Source organism: Diaphorina citri, unplaced genomic scaffold, assembly GCF_000475195.1.
Source record: "Diaphorina citri unplaced genomic scaffold, Diaci psyllid genome assembly version 1.1 scaffold254, whole genome shotgun sequence".
Taxonomy (NCBI): domain Eukaryota; kingdom Metazoa; phylum Arthropoda; class Insecta; order Hemiptera; family Psyllidae; genus Diaphorina; species Diaphorina citri.
Window position 1 is genome coordinate 143355 of NW_007377691.1, and position 25484 is coordinate 168838.

The 25484-nt window shown below is 37.0% G+C and overlaps 1 protein-coding gene and 1 long non-coding RNA gene across 2 annotated transcripts in view; one reads left to right on the forward strand and one right to left on the reverse strand.

The window, feature by feature from the left end:
- The window catches only part of LOC103506676, a 17892-nt gene extending 5701 nt beyond the window's left edge, over nt 1-12191 (forward strand). The window contains exons 5-9 of the mRNA XM_008471070.2: nt 2538-2616; nt 2952-3096; nt 5218-5454; nt 11520-11646; nt 11881-12191. Coding sequence (XP_008469292.2) covers nt 2538-2616; nt 2952-3096; nt 5218-5454; nt 11520-11646; nt 11881-12176 — 884 coding nt within the window. The 3' untranslated portion in view covers nt 12177-12191. The remainder of the gene's footprint in view (nt 1-2537; nt 2617-2951; nt 3097-5217; nt 5455-11519; nt 11647-11880) is intronic.
- A 6129-nt stretch (nt 12192-18320) lies between these two features.
- On the reverse strand, nt 18321-18949 carry LOC113466353. Its single transcript, XR_003390777.1, has 2 exons — nt 18671-18949; nt 18321-18491 (listed from the first exon to the last, which is right to left on the reverse strand). It is a non-coding gene; the product is annotated as an uncharacterized LOC113466353 (long non-coding RNA).
- Nucleotides 18950-25484: the final 6535 nt, after the last annotated feature.

Here is a 25484-nt window from a genome sequence, read left to right on the forward strand (position 1 = left end):
CTTCACGATTTACCGGTATTTTTTAGATCGATTTATCTCGGTATCTAGAAGTCGTAGAGCAAATAGTCAATAATATCCATTTAACACAATATGTAGAGAGTTCGCTCATCACCTTATATTAGGTACTATATTGTAGCATGCATGTGCTACTTGGTAACAGTACAGACTGGAATGGTACAAATGCAAAGCCCATACGACGTAAGGCCCTACGTCCCCGTCGGGATTAAAGGACACAAGTCATACGACACATAACTCGAACCTCTGTTCGTGTCTCATCACCCCTGAGTTTCCTATCAAGTCTACAATCAAGTGTTCCCCACTCGGTACCCAGCCAGGACATCTCAGTACAGCAATGTGGTGTTCAGTGTTGAGTGCCCTTCTCCTGGTGGGAGTATACTTCCTGCAGGACTCCGAGGCAGAATCCGCCTCGGATAGGGAGACACGAGAATCGGATCTTCTCATCCCAGAGGACCCTTCAGCACCTGGTACGCTATGGCCATCACACGAGAGGAATATGGACACTCTGGAACCTCAGACAGGATGGTGGACCACCAAACCGCCGCCAATGTACCTCGGGCGGACTGACTCGGAGGAATATGATCCGCCATATTATGGACAAAGGCCGCGTGCAATGCTTTGCGCACACCGTGTCGTGCCGTATGTGTTGAACCGCTAAATAGTATCTGAACACCGACTGAGGACCCAAAACCGGAACCAAGTCATAGTTTGCTGTGCCTAATATGTAGGATTCATGAAGAATCACTAAATGTGGCTTCGAAAGCAAAAATTCCACTTCAAACCTACATATCTGGAAAGCTTACACTCTCAGCTTTCCATGTGGGTAAATTATGTTTGCTAAATAGTATCGCAACACCGACTGAGGACCCAAAAACGAAACCAAGTCATAAATTGCTGTGCTTAATGTGCAGGATTTGGCGACGCTTTTTGGCGGAAAAAGCGGAGAAGCGTACAGGGGACTTTAAGGGACATAAATAAGCACTGAGCGAAGAAAAAACTCTGTTACTAATTTTTCCCAAGGAACAGCCTCCATTAGTGTTCATTTTCATAACATTTAGCGATAAAAGGCAAAATTCGACCGCCGACAGCCTGTAGCCGCTTACCCAAAGCAAATTTAATGCTTTAGGTGATTGTCCTACATCTAAATATTGACCAAACAACTTTTGCCCCAAACATTTATCTCTCAGATGCTTCATTTCGAAAAAAAAAGTCGATCAGAAATTGATATTTATGAGATTTGGACATAAACCGCTTTATGGGACTAACGTGAATGCCCCTAACCTACCTATAGTAAAAAAAATCCTTTTTCGTTGTTCTTTTTTCGTTTCACACCTGAGACCTCTTTCATTTTCACACCTGAGACCTGCAATAGCATACCGTTCGAGATGATTCAACTGATTACCGCCTCGTAAGACTAAATTGACCAGACGCCATTCATTAGTGGACAATTAGAAGTCTTCCACTAAGACATCTACCCGGCTCAAGTGAAAAAACAAGCAAAGACCACTACCAGACTAAAGTGAAACAAAAGTGTAATGGAGTCATTGCATTGTGCTTGACTTACAGCTCCCTCGACGGTTTCTTTTTCTTTTTACTGGAGGAAGTAAAATGGCCAAAATGGGTGAAAAGTGGTTCTATGTGTTGCAAGTGTTTGTGTATATCGTCCTGGAAATTCGAGGTGATGACGTAGTGAACAATGACCAATGTCCTCAATTGGGAACATGTTGTCTTGTAGTAAATAAACAAACACATACGCTAAAGTATACTCTAGTGATAGAAATTCGAACCTTCAAAAAAGCTGCTGTAAATTTAGGGCTAGGTTCACTTATATGAAAAAATCGATGTCCACAATCATGGACATTGGTCATCTATCCACACAAAGGAATTTTTTGCTTGGTAATGAGGAGGTTAATGACAGTATTCTCACACTGTGAGCTCTCAATCAACGATCGCCAACAGGCTAAACTTGTCGGCGGGATAGAAAAATAGGGGAAAGAAGAGAAGGACAAAGAGAACAATTAATTTCACTATTGGAGTTGAGTGGATTGGAACACATCACATGCCTTCAGGTACAGTTCATTTGTCAAAGGTCTAGGTTTTCCTTGCCCTTGGGATCAATTTAATTTTAAGAAACCATTTACCTACTATAATACCTAGAACTGCTAAGGACTTTAGTGACAGGGGTAATACACCCCATTCGGGGAAAAGCTATCCGCCTTTTCACAAAATTCTCATCCAGCCAGAGAAGTCCAGGAAAAAGCCAGCAGCACGTGATTGCTAAGATAGTCAGTGGTCACACGTCCGGATACCAACCACGAGCAAGGTTACTCAACTTCAGTGATCCATTGAGTAGCAGCACGTGATTGCTAAGATAGTCAGTGGTCACACGTCCGGATACCAACCACGAGCAAGGTTACTCAACTTCAGTGATCCATTGAGAACTAAGGCGTTAGATGTGCTATCACCGCTGGGCTGGGTGGGTATTTGTATTTTAATGATAATGTATTTTCTGTTCACAGGGCTGCATAGGTACATGTGGCTTGTGTATGAACAACCCCACCACTATATCAATTTTACTGAGAAGTTCATTCCGTCATCGTAAGTTTAAAATGTTTCTAATATATTAAACAGCGTACGACAGTCTGCCAAAATTAGATCTTTTGCCAGAGGGTGGCGCGTCTGCCTTGTAACGCTGGGTCGCGGGTTCGATTCCCGCCCGGGGCGGATTTTATCCCAAAAAGATACCGTTCATTATCGGAATTACTGGCCTTCTCCTATCCTGTCTTTCTTCTCTCTTTGCTTTCGGGACGATAAGACCTTAGCAGTTACAGTTTTCCCTCTATCAAACCTCTCAGATCGAGGAAGGAGGAAAGGGTACCCGAGCGTTCTTGATGCGTTTGTTCTTCATGAAGGTACGTCTACCTTGTTTCCAGGACGGCCTATGAGCGGGATTGGTTCAAGCTTCGAAACTTCGTCCGCAAATACAACCTGACCTTACCTGTGGCTGCACATTTCTACTATGCCAGGTTTGACGAGTCTGTGCCCTACATCTACGCTGGTCTTGATGATGTACTCATTTGATGAAGAAACTTACCTGATGTACATACTGCCGTTTTGGCTCTGGGTCCCAAAACCTCTCCATGGATTGGTTTTCTCCATGGAATTACATGGTTTTGGGCGCTGATCAACAAATCGATGAGATCGATCATGAAACGATAGTCAATGTGATAAGCAAACACTACCTAGGTACCTATACCTAAAACAAGAATGAACTACCTACTTCTTGTTAGTTGAATAGCTAAATAAATTGACAAAAGAAGAGAAGAAAAGTCTACTGTCGAGTTTAGATAGCTTTGTCTAATTTTGATGAAATAATGTGGGCAAAATTTTCGATACCTACCTACCTAAATAAACGAAAATTTCAGGTTCAATTTGGGTAGCCCACCCCTACTTAGCTTGGTTGGTAGCGCGTCAGCCTTGTAAGAGCTTGGCCGCGGTTCGATGCCCGTCCGGGCCGTATTTTATCCTGAACAGATAATATTCGTTCTCGGAACGGCTGGCTTTCTTCTATCCTGTCTTCCCTCTCTTCCCTTTCGGGACGATAAGATCTTAGCAGTTACAGTTCTCTCTATCAAACCTGTTTTCCCCTTTCTGAACAAGGTCGACATTTCACTGATTTTTTTTTTTTTTTTTTTTTTTGGCTTCACTTGCGTTGGTATTTCCACGTCGCGTTGTTTTAGAAGTGTTTCGTCTCAATATCTCCTACTTTCGTCGCCTCACTAGTGGGTGTTTCGTAGCCTCTATTTCTTCTAGTAGGTGTTTCGTCGCCTCAATTTCTCCCAGCAGGATGATCAGTATGCTGTATTATCTTCTGGCCACTTCGGTCATGTGGTGGTTTACCATGGAATGGGCGGTCAAACATTGCAACAAATATCAGATGCTTAACTATTGAGAAGGAAGGACCGGTCATATCTTTGAATTGGAACATGGAAACGGCGGAAACTAGGTATATGTATATTTACGTGTCCGTGAGATAGGTTCCATATATCGCACCTATCTCACGGTGTTGGATGGATTGGGGTTTATACACTTTGGACTCCCAGAAACAATAACTATGTACTTAGAAACAATAGTAAAAAACTAGGTATACTAGTACAATAACGGTTTTATTAGTATTATGGCCTTTATTTTCACATACATACAATCGTAAAAATGGCATACACTACCCATCTATCCGAGAACAAACAATGTTCATAAGGATAGGTGGTTTGGAATTTTGAATTGGTACCTACACCTATGTACACCCGTAATTGACATCTTCCTTGAATTCGGCTGTCTTCCGACGTTCAAGCTAAAATAGACAGTAAGACAAAAGTAGACTAATAAGTTAGACAAGAGGCAAGTGTGTGGAATTGCCACCTCAGTAAGAGGCCTACTCAGTACTCAAAGTAAACAATCAATGTAGACCGCAGTAGAGATAAGGTTTTCTTTTCTAGACCTATGTCATTGGAGAGTTCCACGCCTGTTAAACAGATTCAGACAACTTCTGTTTGGGAAATTTAAGCTATCAGACAACTTCTGTTCGGGAAATTTAAGCTAAAATAACTTGATAGACAAGTGTGTAGAATTTAGTTAAGATCTAACTACCTAAGAATCATGACAATAATGTCATTCATAATCGCGTCCATCATTTTCAATTACGCTATGAAAGGATTGTTTGTGTAATGTGACGATTTCAGTGTTTACTAATGTACACATGGGTAGGTGTACACTTTTGAATTGTTTACCTACTGATACATGTATTATTAACCCATCAGATATACGAGACCATGTTTAGACTTTTGACTTCTTAACAGTCGTAGCCGCCTTAATTAATAATAATAATAATAATAATAGTGCTTATTTATCTGCTCGCACAGGACTGAAAAGTCCCTTTACTACAGCAGTAGGCTACTACTATTATTGTGGTCAAATTCTCAAATTATATTGAGGATAAAATTCAATATTTTGGCTTCACTTTTATGTTATTTTTTTACGATCGGTTGTCACTCTATTTAAACCTCCGTGGAAAATATAAAACCCCTGAAATGTATAATTTAAAATATGCAATAAGCAGTACAGGAAGTATTTAATTTTGTAGATTGTTTGCTAAGTTCACATCGGTGAATTCTTATCAGTTGTCATAGCAACCATTAGTAGTATTTTTTTTTTTGTAAATTTTCCGTTTCCAACTTTTCTCGAGTTTTCTCTTCGAATTTTCCTCATCAGCCTACCATGTTCTATTTTTCATTAACCTTCATTTCTGCTTTGTTATTGAACGCAGTAGAGGTTTTTTCTGATGATAGTGAAGTTTGCAGCAGCACAAGCAATACAAGTATGGAATCTAATGGAGTAGTGCCCGATGTCATTCCAAAAGCACCAGGTAACATTTTACAGGTAAGCTTGAGATATTAGGGTATATCAGTGATCTTGTTCATGTATGATTATTCAGAAGATAGGTAAAGAAAAAGAAAGCTCTTTTTGTGGTTAGTCTGACCCTATTATAATAACATATTGGTCACTGCTCATTTGTGACTGCTCCTTTTAGTAGCAATTTTCTATCGACATGACTTCTGAATAACAAGACCCATCAAGAGTGTAGGGCTGTATATTGATGACCTATCCACTTATAGGTGATTCTGAAGAGTGTCCCAATAAGAGAGCAAGATTTGATTGGTTGTTGTTGTTGTTGTAGCAGTGACAGCAGATCAGTCAACATCTCCAAACAGGGTCCAGGGTTGGAATGAGATCAAGAAAGGTGGCAGCTTGCATTGGGTTCTCCCAGAGGTCTATCGGGGTAAGGGTGGTTGGTTTAGCCGGGCAGTTAAAGAGGTGATTTGTGTCATGTGGTGTTCCGGTGCACAGTGGACATTTGTCTCGGATGTTTGAGTCAATCGTTGATTTGTATGAGTTGAGGAGTGTGCTGAACCCAGATCTCAGTTGTGCAAGTTTAGATCTTGCCTCTCTTGGTAACTCTTTTTCCTCTGATGACACAGAGGGTGTGTGTTGAGGACTCTATTTGGTTTGTATCTACTGATGGCGGCAGTAACAGTGGAGGAGTGGATAATCTTAAGACTAGCTTTGAGTTGAATTACCAGTGTTTTTTTTTTTGTTTTAATTCTTTTTCTTTTCAAGAAGGTTTGATAGATGGAACTTTAACTACCAAGGTCTTATATTCCCGAAATCGAAGAGAGAATGAAGACAGGATAGGAGGAAACCAGCCGTTCCGAGGACGAACATTATCCGTTTAGAATAAAATCCGCCCCGGGCGGGCATCGACCCGCGGTCTAGCGCTTACAAGGCAGACGCTAACTGGCTGGTCTTTCCGTTATTGATTGCTTAACAAATCAACGGACCAAGCCCATGTTACCATGACTTATCAGGAATGTGTCTCTTCTCCTACAGGAAAGAATGGAAACGGAACAACTTTTCTGTGCAGAAATTCGCCCAGAAATACAAGCTGCAAGATCCCGTGGCAGGAAACTTCTATCAGGCTGAGAATAAATGAAGAAACCAGGCAGTAGCAGAGGAAGTGCCTAACTAGAGGGATATGAGACTGAAGGGGATAGTGTGGTTGGGTTTCTGTGATTGGGTGGCAGAGCTCCTTTTGTAGAATTCTGGTTACACTAAATAAACAAATAATACCGTATGTGATTGACCTTGTGAAATTATATTTTTTGTTTATTGTTTTGTTCAATTCTATCATTTTATTATTATTTTTATAATTATGTATGTGTAAATAATAAAGTATTATGTGTTTTCCTTGGTATGATAAAATCTAAACTTCTGTGTTATCTATTCAGTATCTTTAGTATGTAGGTAGTTAAAATACTAAAAACCATACAAAATAGCTTGTAATATTAAAACAAAAGAATCTACAAATCGGAGATCTCAATGTATAGTCTAGGAAACGAAGACTTTTTGACGGAAAAAAATGCATTGTGGTGGAAGTGCCTGGTTGATGATGTCTCTGCAGGGATGATGTGAAGCACGACACATGAGAAGTTTGTGGGTTTCTTGGTGTAAACCTGTGACTTTAGATTCCCTCACAAAAAATAGTCTAGGGGGTAAAATTACATGATCATGGAGGCCATTTCTCATCCGAAAAATGACAGGATTACGACTAGGCAAATGCTCGCACAAAAGTGATAATGTGTCGATTTTATTATGCTAATGCATTGTTGAACAGTTTTAGACTCCATGATGACTAATTTTGATTTGTTTACAATCACTCTGTCAAAGATTGGGCAAGATAAAACAATGCATAACAAAGTTATGACCCTTTCAAATCTTGCGTCCTTATTGGGACACCCTTTATATAAAAAAAATCAAACCTACTTACAGACTTTTAATTTGGCAAAAAAAAAAAAAAAAAAAAAAAAAAAAAAAACCAGGCGAGCTTCCGGCGAGCTCTATACGAGAGATTACGGGTTCGAATGCGAATGGAGCCAACTTTTCTGACAACCATTTTTCTCACTTCTAATCCGATATTCGGTTGTATGATTCCAGGATTACATCGGTATGTTCTACTTGTTTACAAACAACCCAGCCAACTTGACTTTGAAGAATCAAAATCGTAAGTTTTTTGTGCCCCAAATGGAGCCAACTTTTCTGACAGAACCATTTTTTCTCACTTCTAATCCGATATTCGGTTATATGATTCCAGGATTACATCGGTATGTTCTACTTGTTTACAAACAACCCAGCCAACTTGACTTTGAAGAATCAAAATCGTAAGTTTTTTTATTTTATTTTTAGAATTATTTGAACAGCTGCTGTTCTTTCGCTTTTTTCAAACGTTCATGTTACCAGTGTTTTTTTTTTTTGTTTTAATTCTTCTTCTTTTCAAGAAGGTTTGATAGATGGAACTTTAACTACCAAGGTCTTATATTCCCGAAATCGAAGAGAGAATGAAGTTAGGATAGGAGAAAACCAGCCGTTCCGAGAACGAACATTATCCGTTTAGAATAAAATCCGCCCCGGGCGGGCATCGACCCGCGGTCTAGCGCTTACAAGGCAGACGCTAACTGGCTGGAATTGTGGTGGAAGTGCCTGGTTGATGATGTCTCTGCAGGGATGATGTGAAGCACGACACATGAGAAGTTTGTGGGTTTCTTGGTGTAAGGGTTCCATATATCGCACCTATCTCACGGTGTTGGATGGATTGGGGTTTATACTCTTTGGACTCCCAGAAACAATAACTAATTACTTAGAAACAATAGTAAAAAACTAGGTATACTAGTACAATAACGGTTTTATTAGTATTATGGCCTTTATTTTCACGTACATACATACAATCGTAAAAACGGCACACACTACCTATCTATCCGGGAACAAACAATGTTCCTAAGGATAGGTGGGTTTGGAATTTTGAATTGGTACCTACACCTATGTACACCGGTATTTGACATCTTCCTTGGATTCAGCTGTCTTCCGACGTTCAAGCTAAAATAGACAGTAAGACAAAAGTAGACTAATAAGTTAGACAAGAGACAAGTGTGTGGAATTGCCACCTCAGTAAGAGGTCTACTCAGTACTCAAAGTAAACAATCAATGTAGACCGTAGCAGAGATAAGGTTTTCTTTTCTAGACCTATGTCATTGGAGAGTTCCACGCCTGTTAAACAGATTCAGACAACTTCTGTTTGAGAAATTTAAGCTAAAATAACTTGATAGACCAGTGTGTAGAATTTAGTTGAGATCTACCTAAGAATCATGACAATAATGTCATTTATAATCGCGTCCATTATTTTCAATTACGCTATGAAAGGATTGTTTGTGTAATGTGACGATTTCAGTGTTTACTAATATACGCACATGGGTAGGTGTACACTTTTGAATTGTTTACCTACTGATACATGTATTATTAACCCATCAGATATACGAGACCATGTTTAGACTTTTGACTTCTTATCAGTCCTAGCCGCCTTAATTCTTCATCTATACGAGAGATTACGGGTTCGAATGCGAATAATTGTTTAATTGGTTAATAATTGGTTTAAAAAGATGAGTGTTTCACTGCCGTTTTTATTTCGTAGCGATGAAACAACTGCTACATTGGACGCTTGTGGTCTGTGTCGTAGCATGCCCATCCCGTAGTATGCCTCATTTTTCACTATATCGTCCTCTCTACCTCTTTTATTTCCTAATTGCCTATTAGAACTCGGTTAGTATCAAGTCCTAATAGGCACCTAGGAAATAAAGGAGGTTGCTTTTCCCAGTAGTTATGTTTTTTATAAAGGGGAAATGAAGTTAGTGAACGGGCCCCCAAAAGGGGAAATTGGTGTCAAAATTCAGTGAATAGGGCCCATTTATGTTGACCGACAGTGGTTTTTTGGTTCTTCTAGAGCAGTTCTAATAGGCAATTAGGAAATAAAGGAGGTATAATTTTTTTCACTATATCGTCTTCACTATTTCTCTTTTATTTCCTAATTGCCTATTAGAGCTCGGTAGTATCAAGTTCTAATAGGCACCTAGGAAATAAAGGAGGTTGCTTTTCCCAGTAGTTTTAAGTTTTTTTTTATAGGGGAAATGAAGTTAGTGAACGGGCCCCTAAAAGGGGAAATTGGTGTCAAAATTCAGTGAATAGGGCCCATTTATGTTGACCGACAGTGGTTTTTTGGTTCTTCTAGAGCAGTTCTAATAGAGGTATAATATTTTTCACTATATCGTCCTCTCTACCTCTTTTATTTCCTAATTGCCTATTAGAACTCGGTTGAAGGTTCATTTACGCTTTTCCTGGCCATTTTTAATAGGCAATTAGGAAATAAAGGAGGTATAATTTTTTTTCACTATATCGTCCTCTCTACCTCTTTTATTTCCTAATTGCCTTTTAGAACTCGGTTGAAGGTTCATTTACGCTGTTCTGGCCATTTTTAATAGGCAATTAGGAAATAAAGGAGGTATAATCTTTTTCACTATATCGTCCTCTCTACCCCTTTTATTTCCTAATTGCCTATTAGAACTCGGTTGAAGGTTCATTTACGCTGTTCCTGGCCATTTTTAATAGGCAATTAGGAAATTCTGAAGGTGAGTTTATCACATCAGTGTGGGTCTGTTGGATAAATTTCTCACTTCTCTTCCGGGGCCAGTTGACCAATGTAATTTTCTCAAATTATCACCATTGGGCCCTGTTCTCTGAATTTCATCTCCAGATTATTTTACCTGCCTTTTCCCATGTTTTGGGACCTGTTCATAACTGCGTGCTGGCAATTACCGTTGTGCTATGAAATCAAGTCAGAGTAGAAAGAAAGAATAAAACAATAGTTTGTTGAGGTGAAAATATTTTTTTTATTTAGGATTTTATTGTTTTTATATTTTTTTGTGTGATTTAATATTTTTTTCTGGAAATAAATATTTCATAGAGGATGCAATTCAAAATGTTTATACAGAGACAAAATGCCCCCTAAAATTCCACTAGCTCAATACTGATCGCGAAAAGAACAAAAAAATGTTGATTTGTATTTAATGTTATTTATACATACAAAAGGAATTTTACACTATTTCAAAGCTGTAAAAGTTAACATTTCATTTACAATGCACAGTCGAGCATGAGTGGAAACTTGGGGGGAAACAGTAATGTCAAAATAATACAAGACACTGTGTTTGGACAACCAACAATAGATTCTACAATTTATTAGACAGAAACAACAAGAACTTTTATATATGTAAAAGAACACTCCTAAGCTACACAATTTAGACAAGTATTTTCCCTGTGTATCCGTCAAACATGAACTCCTCAAACCGTTCATCCTTTGGTCTTGAATCGTAAAACCAGTGGGGTCCCATTTTCATACCAAAGATCAGTGACATGATGGTCACAGGAATCAGTGTCCAGAATTTGTTCATCTGGAGGGAACTGGATTCCGGCACTAATCAGACAACAAGGAGAGGGACCTCTGTGATGCTTAGTGGTGGACTGAATGGAAGTCAAGAAATGAAATAGGTTTATTAGGTCCCTGAGTAAATGTCTTATCTGATAGTGGTTAGTGTGTCATCAGTGGCATTGAATGTACTATTCAGCCAGCCCTATGTTATACAACCCTTCTGTGATGTAGTCTGACACTTGAATAGAATTTAATTTTTTGTACCCATATATAGCACACCATTATGCACTTATGTAATGTTTTTACTAGTGTGTACCTAGCTATTTAGTAATAAAAAATTGAAGAAATTGGCAGGAAAATGGTTGGCCTAGTGGCGAATGGTAGCATGCTTGTTTGATAGGCAGGAAGTCTAAATACTTCATTCCTTGAGGTGACGAACTTATTTCAAGTTTCATGTTCATATTTCAATTGTATTATTGAAACTAGAAAAAATAAGACAGTGGTCCACTAATCAAAACCCAGGAGATTAATGGCATATTACTACTTCCTTTCCGAGGAGATTAATGGCATATTTATAGCAGGAGATTAATTATTTACTTCCTAAGCAAATAAGTTTGTCTTTTGTATTTGTTTTCAGATCACCTATAATAGTGGTAAACTCAAAGTGGATCAGGGCAATACACTGACTCCTTCTGATCTGAAGCAAGCTCCAGAAGTTACCTGGAATGCTGACTCCAGTTCCTATTACACCCTGGTTATGACAGGTGGGTCTTTTTTAAGTTTGAATAAGGGAATGACTTCACGTAACGTGACGTGATTGCAGTGTGTTTCTACCTTTGAGATACAATTTGCATTAATTAAAAAAAAAATAATAAAATAAAATCAATATAAACCAATTTATTTATTGATATTTTTAAGGAAAAAAGTTCAAGTGGGTATGCTTTTCAAAATAAATGGGTAAAATAAAAATATTAATTTTCTTCCTCACTATCATACAGATCCTGATGCTCCGAGCAGGCAAAATCCAAAGGCTAGAGAATGGCGGCATTGGTTAGTGGTGAACATTCCTGGAAGTCAGATATCACGAGGACAGACCATTACCCCGTACGCAGGACCCACGCCGCCCAAAGGCACAGGTGAGAAAAAGATTAGAATATACCTTGTTTATCCTACCCGAAGTAATAGGACTGAAAAATCCTTTTACCTCAGCGTTTATTTATTCATATTCAAGAATCAAGCGTGCCGGGAGACGCGCGAACATCAATCGTTGGACGCATCACCCGGCATTACCTAAATGTACATGGTATAACCCATTAACCCTGTCTGTTTTTATCTCTTTTTTAATCGGTTGGAAAGAGTACTCTCACATCCTAGTCACAGCCATCAAAAAAAATGGTGTAGTTCTGATTCTTTGCCAAAAGGTCCGGGATGGTGTCATGTCATTAAAATTGCTACATTTTAAAAAGGCGGGCGGACGGAGGACATGTCCGCCGAAAAGCGGACGTCGGGTAAGCCTACTTTGCATCAAGTTCTAATAGGCACATAGGAAGAAAAAAATGGTGTAGTTCTGATTCTTTGCGAAAAGGTCCGGGATGGTGTCATGTCATTAAAATTGCTATATTTTAAAAGGCGGGCGGACGGAGGACATGTCCGCCGAAAAGCGGACGTCGGGTAAGCCTACTTTGCATCAAGTTCTAATAGGCACATAGGAAATAAAGGAGGTTGCTTTTCCCAGTAGTTATAAGTTTTTTATAAAGGGGAAACGAAATTAGTGAACGGGCCCCTAAAAGGGGAAATTGGTGTCAAAATTCAGTGAATAGGGCCCATTTATGTTTACCGACAGTGGTTTTTTGGTTCTTCCAGAGCAGTTCTAATAGGCAATTAGGAAATAAAGGAGGTATAATTTTTTTCACTATATCGTCCTCTCTACCTCTTTTATTTCCTAATTGCCTATTAGAACTCGGTTAGTATCAAGTTCTAATAGGCACCTAGGAAATAAAGGAGGTTGCTTTTCCCAGTAGTTATAAGTTTTTTAAAAAGGGGAAACGAATTTAGTGAACGGGCCCCTAAAGGGGGAAATTGGTGTCAAAATTCAGTGAATAGGGCCCATTTATGTTTACCGACAGTGGTTTTTTGGTTCTTCCAGAGCAGTTCTAATAGGCAATTAGGAAATAAAGGAGGTATAATTTTTTTCACTATATCGTCCTCTCTACCTCTTTTATTTCCTAATTGCCTATTAGAACTCGGTTAGTATCAAGTTCTAATAGGCACCTAGGAAATAAAGGAGGTTGCTTTTCCCAGTAGTTATAAGTTTTTTTTTATAAAGGGGAAATGAAGTTAGTGAACGGGCCCCTAAGAGGGGAAATTCGTGTCAAAATTCAGTGAATAGGGCCCATTTATGTTTACCGACAGTGGTTTTTTGGTTCTTCTAGAGCAGTTCTAATAGGCAATTAGGAAATAAAGGAGGTATAATTTTCTTCACTATATCGTCCTCTCTACCTCTTTTATTTCCTAATTGCCTATTAGGACTCGGTTAGATCAAGTTCTAATAGGCACCTAGGAAATAAAGGAGGTTGCTTTTCCCGGTAGTTATAAGTTTTTTATAAAGGGGAAATGAAGTTAGTGAACGGGCCCCTAAAAGGGGAAATTGGTGTCAAAATTCAGTGAATAGGGCCCATTTATGTTTACCGACAGTGGTTTTTTGGTTCTTCCAAAGCAGTTCTAATAGGCAATTAGGAAATAAAGGAGGTATAATTTTTTCACTATATCGTCCTCTCTACCCCTTTTATTTCCTAATGGCCTATTAGAACTCGGTTAGTATCAAGTTCTAATAGGCACCTAGGAAATAAAGGAGGTATAATCTTTTTCACTATATCGTCCTCTCTACCTCTTTTATTTCCTAATTGCCTATTAGAACTCGGTTGAAGGTTCATTTACGCTGTTCCTGGCCATTTTTAATAGGCAATTAGGAAATTCTGAAGGTGAGTATCACATCAGTGTGGGTCTGTTGTATAAATTTCTCACTTCTCTTCCGGGGCCAGTTGACCAATGTAATTTTCTCAAAATTATCACCATTGGCCCTGTTCTCTGAATTTCATCTCCAGATTATTTTACCTGCCTTTTTCCATGTTTTGGGACCTGTTCATAACTGAGTGCTGGCAATTACCGTTGTGCTATGAAATCAAGTCAGAGTAGAAAGAAAGAATAAAACAATAGTTTGTTGAGGTGAAAATATTTTTTTATTTAGGATTTTATTGTTTTTATATTTTTTTGTGTGATTTAATATTTTTTCTGGAAATAAATATTTCATAGAGGATGCAATTCAAAATGTTTATACAGAGACAAAATGCCCCCCTAAAATTCCACTAGCTCAATACTGATTGCGAAAAGAACAAAAAAATGTTGATTTGTATTTAATGTTATACATACAAAAGGAATTTTACGCTATTTTAAAGCTGTAAAAGTTAACATTTCATTTACAGTGCACAGTCGAGCATGAGTGGAAACTTGGGGGGAAACAGTAATGTCAAAATAATACAAGACACTGTGTTTGGACAACCAACAATAGATGTAACACAAAAAATAATCAGAAATAAAAGAAAATAGGAAAATTGCAGTATTTTCATATCAAACTTCTTGACAAGCACAGTAAAATTCTGCTAGGTTTTGACTTTAAAACAGAGGCTCAATCAGAATTAGACCAGTCTAATACAAGATTTTCTGCTTTAGATAAAAGTTTGACCAGCAAGATTTGACTGTGGTCTCAGGGTTAAGTGAGTCATTTGACTCATTTGGTTACATAAAAGGGTTATCAATCAGGATTTTTCTAAAAAGTTTTTTTTTTTTTTTTTTTTTTTTTAAAATTTTTTTCTAAATGGGCATTTTATAAATAAAAAAATTTCCTTGGTTACATAAAAGGGTTATCAATCAGGATTTTTCTAAAAAGTTTTTTTTTTTTTTTTTTCAAATTCTTTTATACATGGGCAATTTATAAATACATGAATTTCCTCTGTAGAAAGGATAAACCTCTCGCAAGAAAAACACATTGGTGTCTATACAAAAAGCAGTACCTTCAATCAACCTCTGGGACAATGTTAAAATCACCCTGATGGGTTAACATTAACCCATGCTGTCTCACACTACAGTTTGCATTCACAAAGGAAATCGACAATAATATTAAAATCAGGACAATGTCAAATGGTTCAGTCTCAACCATTTTTAAATTTTCAAGTCACAATTGGTAAGATAATAAAAAATATTTGAGGTTCCAAAATGAAAGAAGCAAAAGGGAAATTTTTACACCTTAAACTTATGTCCAAAAGTAGAATAGGTAAGAAGAGGTTACAAAAATTTAGATAGGTAAACCATTTTTTTTAATATGTAGGTACGTACATCCAGGAGTAAAGTTCTAGGGAAAAAAGGAGTGAAATTTGTCTATTTTGGATACCTCTGTACATCAAACCAAGATTCAATAAAATATTTGAGGATATGAGGGAAACACAATGTAATAAAATTGCACTCACACATCATATCCAGGCATATTAAATTACAAAGGATAAAAAGAATCAAAAAGTAGAGGCAAAAAGGATGAGAAAGAGGGAGTGAAAAAAGGAGAGAAAGTGAGGAGAGATAATATTTGAGGATATGAGGGAAACACAATGTAATAAAATTGCACTCACACATCATATCCAGGCATAAATTACAAAGGATAAAAAGAATCAAAAAGTAGAGGCAAAAAGGATGAGAAAGAGGGAGTGAAAAAAGGAGAGAAAGTGAGGAGAGAACCAAAATATTACAATTTACTAATTTAATTTTTACAATTTATCTAAGTACTAAATATACATCGAAAGAAGTAGAATTAATTGAGCTGACTTCTTCACTTTGCTGAAGTTTTTTTCTTTTCAACAAAAAAGGTGTTCTTCATTGTTTATGTCCAAAACGAGAGAAAAAAAAGTATCGAAGTAGAATAATTAATCACTGAAACTTTCAAGTCTTGCAGGTTTTTTTGCTGAAGAGCAGTTTTTTTATTTTTTGGCCAGATTGAGATTATGTTTTTTTTTTTTTTCATTATTAATTTTCTTAAATTTTTAGGTTTTCTTGTCCTCCTTTTGGCTTTAAGCAAAGACCTAAATCCTAATAATTATGCCAGAATAAAGTCTAATAAAGGTTCCAGGGATTATCAAATGCCATCTGTTTGAGCCACCAAGTGCTCAAGTTGATATTCAGATTTAGTATTTTCCGATTATGTAGTTGGAAAAAAAAAAAAAAAAAAAAAAAAAAAAAAAAGGGATGCCAAAACCAGTAAAAAAATTTTCTTAAATTTTTAGGTTTTCTTGTCCTCCTTTTGGCTTTAAGCAAAGACGTAAATCCTAATAATTATGCCAGAATAAAGTCTAATAAAGGTTCCAGGGATTATCAAATGCCATCTGTTCGAGCCACCAAGTGCTCAAGTTGATATTCAGATTTAGTATTTTCCTATTATGTAGTTGAAAAAAAAAAAAAAAAAAAAAAAAAAAAAAACTGTGATGCCATAAAATAATAAGAAAGGAGAAGAATAGGATGACAGACAGTTGACACAAACATAATAAAACTCACGGTTTTACCAAAAATCCAAAGCAAGTTATACACAGATCCACAGAGAAAAGCAAAGAGTGTTTGAAATTTGAACATATCAATTAGGTAATATTAGAAACAAGCTACAGCCATGTCTTATGCCTCACATAGAAATCAGAGATTTTTACCTGATTCATCAGAGAGTAAATAAAGTATACCAACATCTAAAAATCATACTAGGTGCAAATAAATTAATAAAAAAGTCAAAAATCAAAAGTAAGTTATCCACAGAGAAAAGCAAAGAGTGTTTGAAATTTGCACATATCAATTAATATTAGAAACAAGCTACAGCCATGTCTTATGTCTTACAAAGAAACCAGAGATTTTTACCTGATTCATCAGAGAGTAAATAAAGTATACCAACATCTAAAAATCATACTAGGTGCAAATAAATTAATAAAAAAGTAGCAAAGTCTCACACTTTGTGAGAAAAACTTGGAAAATTGTCTAAAAAAGTAGAAAAAGGTACAAAAGTGTATCACTAAATATTTCTACACTAGGATAGAAAATAAAATAATATTGCTATTAGTAGGTATGTATTTCCGATTTCGAAATTGGGGTACTCTGCCCACTCAGATGTTTATTTTATGTCTGAAGAAAATTAATTTTTTCAATTTCTTTAAATTATCAACTAGCTATCTACTATAAAAGTGAACGTTTCAAAATCAACTAAAGAATTATCATGTACAGAGTCGAAACCCCGGAGTTTGAAGTAAAAGAGAGAAAAAAGCGACTAAAAAAATCCAACAACAAAACTATAACAAAAACAAAAATGGAACTAAAAAAACAGTGGAAGTAGAAGGCGCCTTTGGTATAAAAAATAGGGGCCTCCCTTGTCAGAAACAAATATTACGCTATAAGCCTAGGAATATCGCAGTCTGATTTTCTTGGTTCAAAACTGCATCAGAGGATGTTAAATGGAGATTTCAATTATCATAAGATTTAAACAAATCAACGGGTAGAGCCCATTTATTAGCATGAATGCTTGTCACACCAGTTGTTCCTCGATTACTACACTAAATATTGTGATTTGGGACTCGAACCACCGATCTTTGGGTCCCAAGTCCACTACATTTCTGAGACAGTTTAATCTCAAATTGTAATTCTAGTTTACAATGCTCTAACTGCTTTATCGATAAAAATAGTGAAACAGTGGAAGTGGAAGGCGCCTTTGGTATAAAAAATAGGGGCCTCCCTTGTCAGAAACAAAAATATTACGCTATAAGCCTAGGAATATCGCAGTCTGATTTTCTTGGTTCAAAACTGCATCAGAGGATGTTGAATGGAGATTTCAATTATCATAAGATTTAAACAAATCAACGGGTAGAGCCCATTTATTAGCATGAATGCTTGTCACACCAGTTGTTCCTCGATTACTACACTAAATATTGTGATTTGGGACTCGAACCACCGATCTTTGGGTCCGGTCCCAAGTCCACTACACTTCTGAGACAGTTTGATCTCAAATTGTAATTCTAGTTTACAATGCTCTAACTGCTTTATCGATCAAAATAGTGGTCGGTTCTAATACGCCAACAGGAAACTAATCATAAACAAGATCTCCCGTTTTAAAGTTCAAACTAGAAAAATCCAACTGTGATTCCTAGACCAAGTGTAAAGCTTACACACACAAGAAGAATTGCTGATTTAACGTAAATATTGCTGCTAAAGACACTCTACATTACTCCTACGTACACGATCAATTTCCTTTTTTCCGCAAATCAGAAAACGAAGCTGCAAAATGATCGAAATTTTCAATAACTGCATAGAAAAATCTAACTGTGATTCCTAGACCAAGTGTAAAGCTTACACACACAAGAAGAATTGCTGATTTAACGTAAATATTGCTGCTAAAAACACTCTACATTACTCCTACGTACACGATCAATTTCCTTTTTTCCGCAAATCAGAAAACGAAGCTGCAAAATGATCGAAATTTTCAATAGCGAACTATCACCGAACTTAAATATGTCACACGTAAAAAAACATTTAAAACCTAACCCGCACGATTAAAACATAGAATATCATCCCTTAGCGTGTTCCAACTCAATTCTCGCGAAATAACGAAAAACAAATTTGCTAACAGCCCCTGTTGTGTTCCTTACTCGAAAATATATCGCGGGGGGTTTAAATTTTTTACTATTACAACAAGTATTTCGTTTTAACATTTAAAACCTAACCCGCACGATTAAAACATAGAATATCATCCCTTAGCGTGTTCCAACTCAATTCTCGCGAAATAACGAAAAACAAATATGCTAACAGCCCCTGTTGTGTTCCTTACTCGAAAATATATCGCGGGGGGTTTCAATTTTTTACTATTACAACAAGTATTTCGTTTTAAAACTACATGACGTTTTCCAGCACCGAATTTGATCAGTCGTGGTTTTTTCTCCTAAAATATAAACGGTGCGAAAAATTGTACCCTAGAAATGTGCAAACAGCCCTTAGTATGTCTCTACTCCGATTCGTTTTAAAACTACATGACGTTTTCCAGCACCGAATTTGATCTGTCGTGGTTTTTTCTCCTAAAATATAAACGGTGCGAAAAATTGTACCCTAGAAATGTGCAAGCAGCCCTTAGTATGTCTCTACTCCGAAAATATGTTCCCGTAGGAATTTGCAAGTCAGCCCTTAGCGAGTTCCAGCGCCCAAATTACTTTTTCTAGGAGTACAATAAATTATTTTCATTACTATTTTATTCTACTTATAATCCCGTGACGATCTACTATTTTATTTTATTCCCGTGATGATCCGATTTATTTACGTGACAAAAACGCGTTTTCTAATTCGTGCTTACTTCGAAATTTTCATGTGCTCAATTACCGTCTTCGGACTTTGAAATTTGATCTTGTGATGGTAAAAACTCCCGATGAAACAATGAACAAAATTTACAAGAAACCAGCAACTCAAATTCTAGAACACTCGGTTCTTTCCTTCTTTCTCACTCAATCGAGATGTCTCTCTAGTCTTCGGACTTTGAAATTTGATCTTGTGATGGTAAAAACTCCCGATGAAATAATGAACAAAATTTACAAGAAACCAGCAACTCAAATTCTAGAACACTCGGTTCTTTCCTTCTTTCTCACTCAATCGAGATGTCTCTCTCGTGACTTCAATAGAAATCAATGCAGACCAACTCTTTTCACTAAGGTAACATTTGGATTAAATGGACTGAACTATTTCAAAAGAAACAATATTACTTATTTTTCCCAAATATATCTACCTAATTAACCTAGTCACGTGATTCTCAAGGTGTAATCGTCAGGTCACTTGCAAACTATTGGGGGAAAAATCCGCCAATCTACCATGAAAAATGTTACACTGTGGGGGTTTATTAAAGAAGTTACATACGAGTACATCCTCGTCTATTTACATTGAACGAACCAAACAAAACTCGTTTCCAGTTCTTTCAATATAGTGGAGGGAAAACGTAACCTACTATCAACCTTTTTACAACACAAACAACAGATTACCTTGTAATATAATTATTTCTTATTTTTAAACTGTTTAAAAAAAGAAGAAAAATTATAAAGAGTAGATATGTATCTACAAACCAATGTTCTATCTTATACACTCACGGAAACAAGGCAATGTCTTCACCAGGTTTTTCCCAAAATATCTACCTAATTAACCTAGTCACGTGATTTTCAAGGTGTAATCGTTAGGTCATTTGCAAACTATTGGGGAAAAATCCGCCAATCTACCATGAAAAATGTTACATTGTGGGGGTTTATTAGAGAACCTACATACGAGTACATCCTCGTCTATTTACATTGAACGAACCAAACAAAACTCGTTTCCAGTTCTTTCAAAATAGTAGAGGGAAAAAATCCGCCAATCTACCATGAAAAATGTTACATTGTGGGGGTTTATTAAAGAACCTACATACGAGTACATCCTCGTCTATTTACATTGAACGAACCAAACAAAACTCGTTTCCAGTTCTTTCAAAATAGTGGAGGGAAAACGTAACCTACTATCAACCCTTTTTACAACACAAACAACAGATTACCTTGTAATATAATTATTTCTTATTTTTAAGCTGTTAAAAAAAGAAGAAAAATTACAAAGAGTAGATATCTATCTACAAACCAATGTTCTATCTTATACACTCATGGAAACAAGGCAATGTCTTCACCAGAATTTCATGTTTGGAATTTTCATGTTCTGATTAGAGGGAAAACGTAACCTACTATCAACCTTTTTACAACACAAACAACAGGTTACCTTGTAATATAATTATTTCTCATTTTCAAACTGTTTAAAAAAAGAAGAAAAATTATAAAGAGTAGATATCTATCTACAAACGAATGTTCTACCTTATACACTCACGGAAACAAGGCAATGTCTTCACCAGAATTTTATGTTTAGAATTTTCATGGTTAGACAAGAAAGCTCATTCTATGAAACAAAGAAATATCGGTATGATAATGCTGAGATATTTGGTTTGAACTCTGAAAATAATGGATAAGTTTCATCCTTTGTGAACATCAAAAATTCTGCCTAACTCCCTAAAAAATTAGAACTATAGCTAAGTATATAAATCTAGCTAAAAACGTGAAAAAATGTATTGCGAGCAAACACCACTAAAGAAAAAGGGTGCTTTTAGGAAAAAAACAGATTGCGGAGCGGAAAAGAAAAAATAAAAACATAAGAAAAACAACTGTGAACATGTTGGTATACCATTTTTTACTTCTCTCTGTTTTTTGGCTGCGATAAAAACTTTCCTTAATAGAAAATCTTGTGTCAGTGTAAATACCATTTTTAATGTAGGTATCAATTTATTGTTTTTCAATTTCATGTATCTACATATCAGGTACAGGGTGTCTACCAAAATGGAAAAATAAAATTCCCTGACTTTTCCCGGTTTTCCAGTCCAATTTTTCAAAATTTCCAGTCTACTACCATTTTTTACTTCTCTCTGTTTTTTGGCTGCGATAAAAACTTTCCCTAATAGAAAATCTTGTGTCAGTTATACCATATTTACTGTAGGTATCAATTTATTGTTTTTCAATTACGTTTTCATGTATCTACATATCAGGTATGGTGTTAGGTAGGTATCTTTTTTTGAAATCCAAAAGTTCAAAGAAGGTAAGGGGAAAGGAAGGAGCAAAATGAATGATAAAAGTTGCCACCTAAAGAGATGCGGTAGAAGGAGACATGTCATTTTTTAGGCCTTTTTGTTGGTCCCATTTTCAAATTAATATCTATTCTCTAGATCTAGAATCTCATTTCTCTATATTAATTAATCATATGTACATCCATCATACACAAGTTTATTCAAATTCGACCTATTATGTACTAGAAAAAATCTTGCTCATTATTCAATTTACGTTTGTCCTGTTAATTGTTCATACCGCATCCCTTCAATAAGGCACAGTAGGGGACAAATTACATTTTTGTACAATGGAAAAATTAAACCTTAGCTTAAGACATTGGGGTCGCGAGGAACACTCCTACAAATTTTGTATACAAAAGTATCTGTTGAGACACAGATGAAATTTGCTGCACTCATAAGGGAAACATGCTTCATCATTTTCGTTACTGCACTAACACTGACTCTTTTCATCACTTGTTGATTTCTTTTCATCAGTTCCTTGGTCTATTTCATCATTTGCTGTTCAAATTAAATTGATCCCAAGGCATGTGATGTTTTCCTTTGATTTATTCCTTAATCACTTACTGATGCAATCTATTGCATTACTTGCTGAGGTATTATGTCAGTTCCTTGTCCTCTTGCTTTATCACTTATTCCATCACTTCTCTGACGTGTTTTATCAGTTCCCTGGTCTATTTCATAACTTGTTTTGCTGTTTTTCATTGCTCCACCCATCTATTTCATCACTTGCTGACGTGTTTCGTCAATTTCTTGTTCTATTTCGTCACTTGCTAACGCGTTTCATCAATTCCTCGGTCTATTCCATCACTTGTTTGTCCTATTTCATCACTTACTGACGTCTTTCATCACTTGTCTCGTTTCATCACTTGCCGTTTCATTTTTGCCTTCACTCGGACATGTTTTGGGACAAATTACATTTTTGTACAATGGAAAAATCAAACCTTAGCGTAAGACATTAGGGCGCGAGGAACACTCGTACAAATTTTGTATACAAAAGTATCTGTTGAGACACAGATGAAATTTGCTGCACTCATAAGGGAAACAGGCTTTATCATTTTAATCACAACACTGACTCTTTTCATCACTTGTTGATTTCTTTTCATCAGTTCCTTGGTCTATTTCATCACTTGCTGTTCAAATTAAATTGATCCCAAGGGCAAGGGAAACCTAGACCCTTGACAAATGGAGTGTGCTTGAAGAGATGTGACGTGTTCCTTTGATTTATTCCTTAATCACTTACTGATGCAATCTATTGCATTACTTGCTGAGGTATTATGTCAGTTCCCTGTTCTCTTGCTTTATCTCCTATTCCATCACTTCCCTGACGTGTTTTATCAGTTCCCTGGTCTATTTCACAACTTGTTTTGCTGTTTCATTGCTCCGCCCATCTATTTCATCACTTGCTGTCGTGTTTCGTCAATTTCTTGTTCTATTTCGTCACTTGCTAACGAGTTTCATCAATTCCTCGGTCTATTCCATCACTTGATTGTCCTATTTCATCACTTACTGACGTCTTTCATCACTCGTCTCGTTTCATCACTTGCCGTTTCATTTTTGCCTTCACTCGGACGTAGGGCCGTCGCCTCAGAGCAACTTGTTTTGCTGTTTCCTTGCTCCGCCCATCTATTTCATCACTTGCTGACGTGTTTCGTCAATTTCTTGTTCTATTTCGTCACTTGCTAGCGCGTTTCATCAATTCCTCGGTCTATTCCATCACTTGTTTGTCCTATTTCATCACTTACTGACGTCTTTCATCACTTGCCGTTTCATTTTTGCCTTCACTCGGACGTAGGGCCGTCGCCTCAGAGCGTGATAGACTGCTGGAAAAAGCTGACCTCACTCTTAATGCAGGGGAACGTGCTGAGGGCTCCCAGGAACTGACTGGCAGAGTGACGCCTGGGGGGAAATGTCAAAACACATCACGTTTAGTTGTCGAACGAAGAGAATTTTTAGTTTCGTGTTGACCAAGGGAAGTATTATAGGTACCTTACATGATCATTAGTAATATCATTACTAATGATGGAATTCCGGATTTTCTGATTTTTCATCATCATTATTTGGAAATAATGACATTACTAATGATTGTGTAAGGTACCTATTAAATCTAGGAGACGTAGGTAGTACTTCCCTTGGTCAACACGAGAACAACAAACTATTTGCAATCAAAATACATTTTTTTTTGTTTTTGTCATTAATTTTTGTGGTAAAGCAAAGAGCTTCTTCACAACTTTTGTGGAAACCACAGCATTATACTAGGTGCCTCCTTTACCTACTATTCATTTTTCCACTAGTATCATAATTTTACCCTGGTAATGCCGCCAATGGTCGCTACTCGATTAAAGTAGCTAAGTAGCTAGGTACTCAATTGTCCTCACGAGGTTTAGTGCACCCCCAAGCACAGAACCGAAAAAAACTTCGACCCTGCCGTGCATCGAACCCGGCGGGGTTTTACATTTTTTCGTCAATTTTTTGGGGGGGGGGGGGGCCCAACGAAATCCAAAAGTTCAGAGAAGGTAAGGGGAAAGGAAGGAGCAAAATGAATGATAAAAGTTCTGTTGTGACCTAAAGAGATGCGGTAGAAGGAGAGATGTCATTTTTTAGGCCTTTTTGTTGGTCCCATTTTCAAATTAATATCGGTATGGTGTTAGGTAGGTATCTTTTTTTTTGAAATCCAAAAGTCCAAAGAATGTAAGGGGAAAGGAAGGAGCAAAATGAATGATAAAAGTTCTGTTGCGACCTAAAGAGATGCGGTAGAAGGAGAGATGTCATTTTTTAGGCCTTTTTGTTGGTCCCATTTTCAAATTAATATCTATTCTCTAGATCTAGAATCTCATTTCTCTATAATAATCAATCATATGTATGTACATCCATCATACACAAGTTTATTCAAATTCGACCTGTTATGTACTAGAAAAAATCTTGCTCATTATTCAATTTACGTTTGTCCTGTTAATTGTTCATACCGCATCCCTTCAATAAGGCACAGTATATTAACATAATGAAAAATATTGAACTACATAGGGAAATGGGAACGGAGGGGAGGAACAACTGTAAGAGGAGGGAAAATAAGGTATAATTCACAGCCTGAAAAAAAAAAGTATCTAATGCAAGTCAAAAATTCCTTACATATCAGAAAAAAGGATGAGATATATATATATATATTTTTTTTGAAGAGGTTTGACAGAGGGAACTGTAGCTGCTATGGTCTTATCGTCCCGAAATCGAAGAGAGAAGGAAGACAGGATAGGAGAAAGCCAGCCGTTCCGAGAACGAACATTATCCCATCAGGATAAAATCCGCCCCGGGCGGGAATCGAACCCGCAGCCCAGCGCTTACAAGGCAGACGCACTACCAACTAAGCTAACTAACTTTTAAAAGTGCGATAATAAGTTGTAATAATATCCACTTAATAGTTGTGAGATAATGTTACGTATAGGTGAGATAATAAAACGAAAACTATTTCTAAAAGGAGTAAAAACCCTGGAACCGCTTTCAATCCAGAAAGATTAGTGAATATTTGTCCCAGCCAGATTTCGAACTCAGCACCTCAGAGTCCAGATTTATCAATGGGACAGAAATGAGTCCGTGCCGAGGTCAACAGATTCTCTTCCCCGTGGACCGAAGGCTGGGAGAGGACGAGGAGACTCTGGGAGGGAAATGAAGAGGGGCCGGGTCTCGAACCCCGCACTACGGGCTGGAAGGCAGAGTCCAGAGTCAATGCTCTTGACCGATTGGACACAAAGGTGCAGGCTTATTCAAATGTCCTACGAGTTATTTTTCAAGTGGTCAATTATGTTTGCTCATTTTTAGGACGAAATTTGGACTTTAGCTGTCGGGTTGGACAGACTTTTCAAAATCCTACAGAGC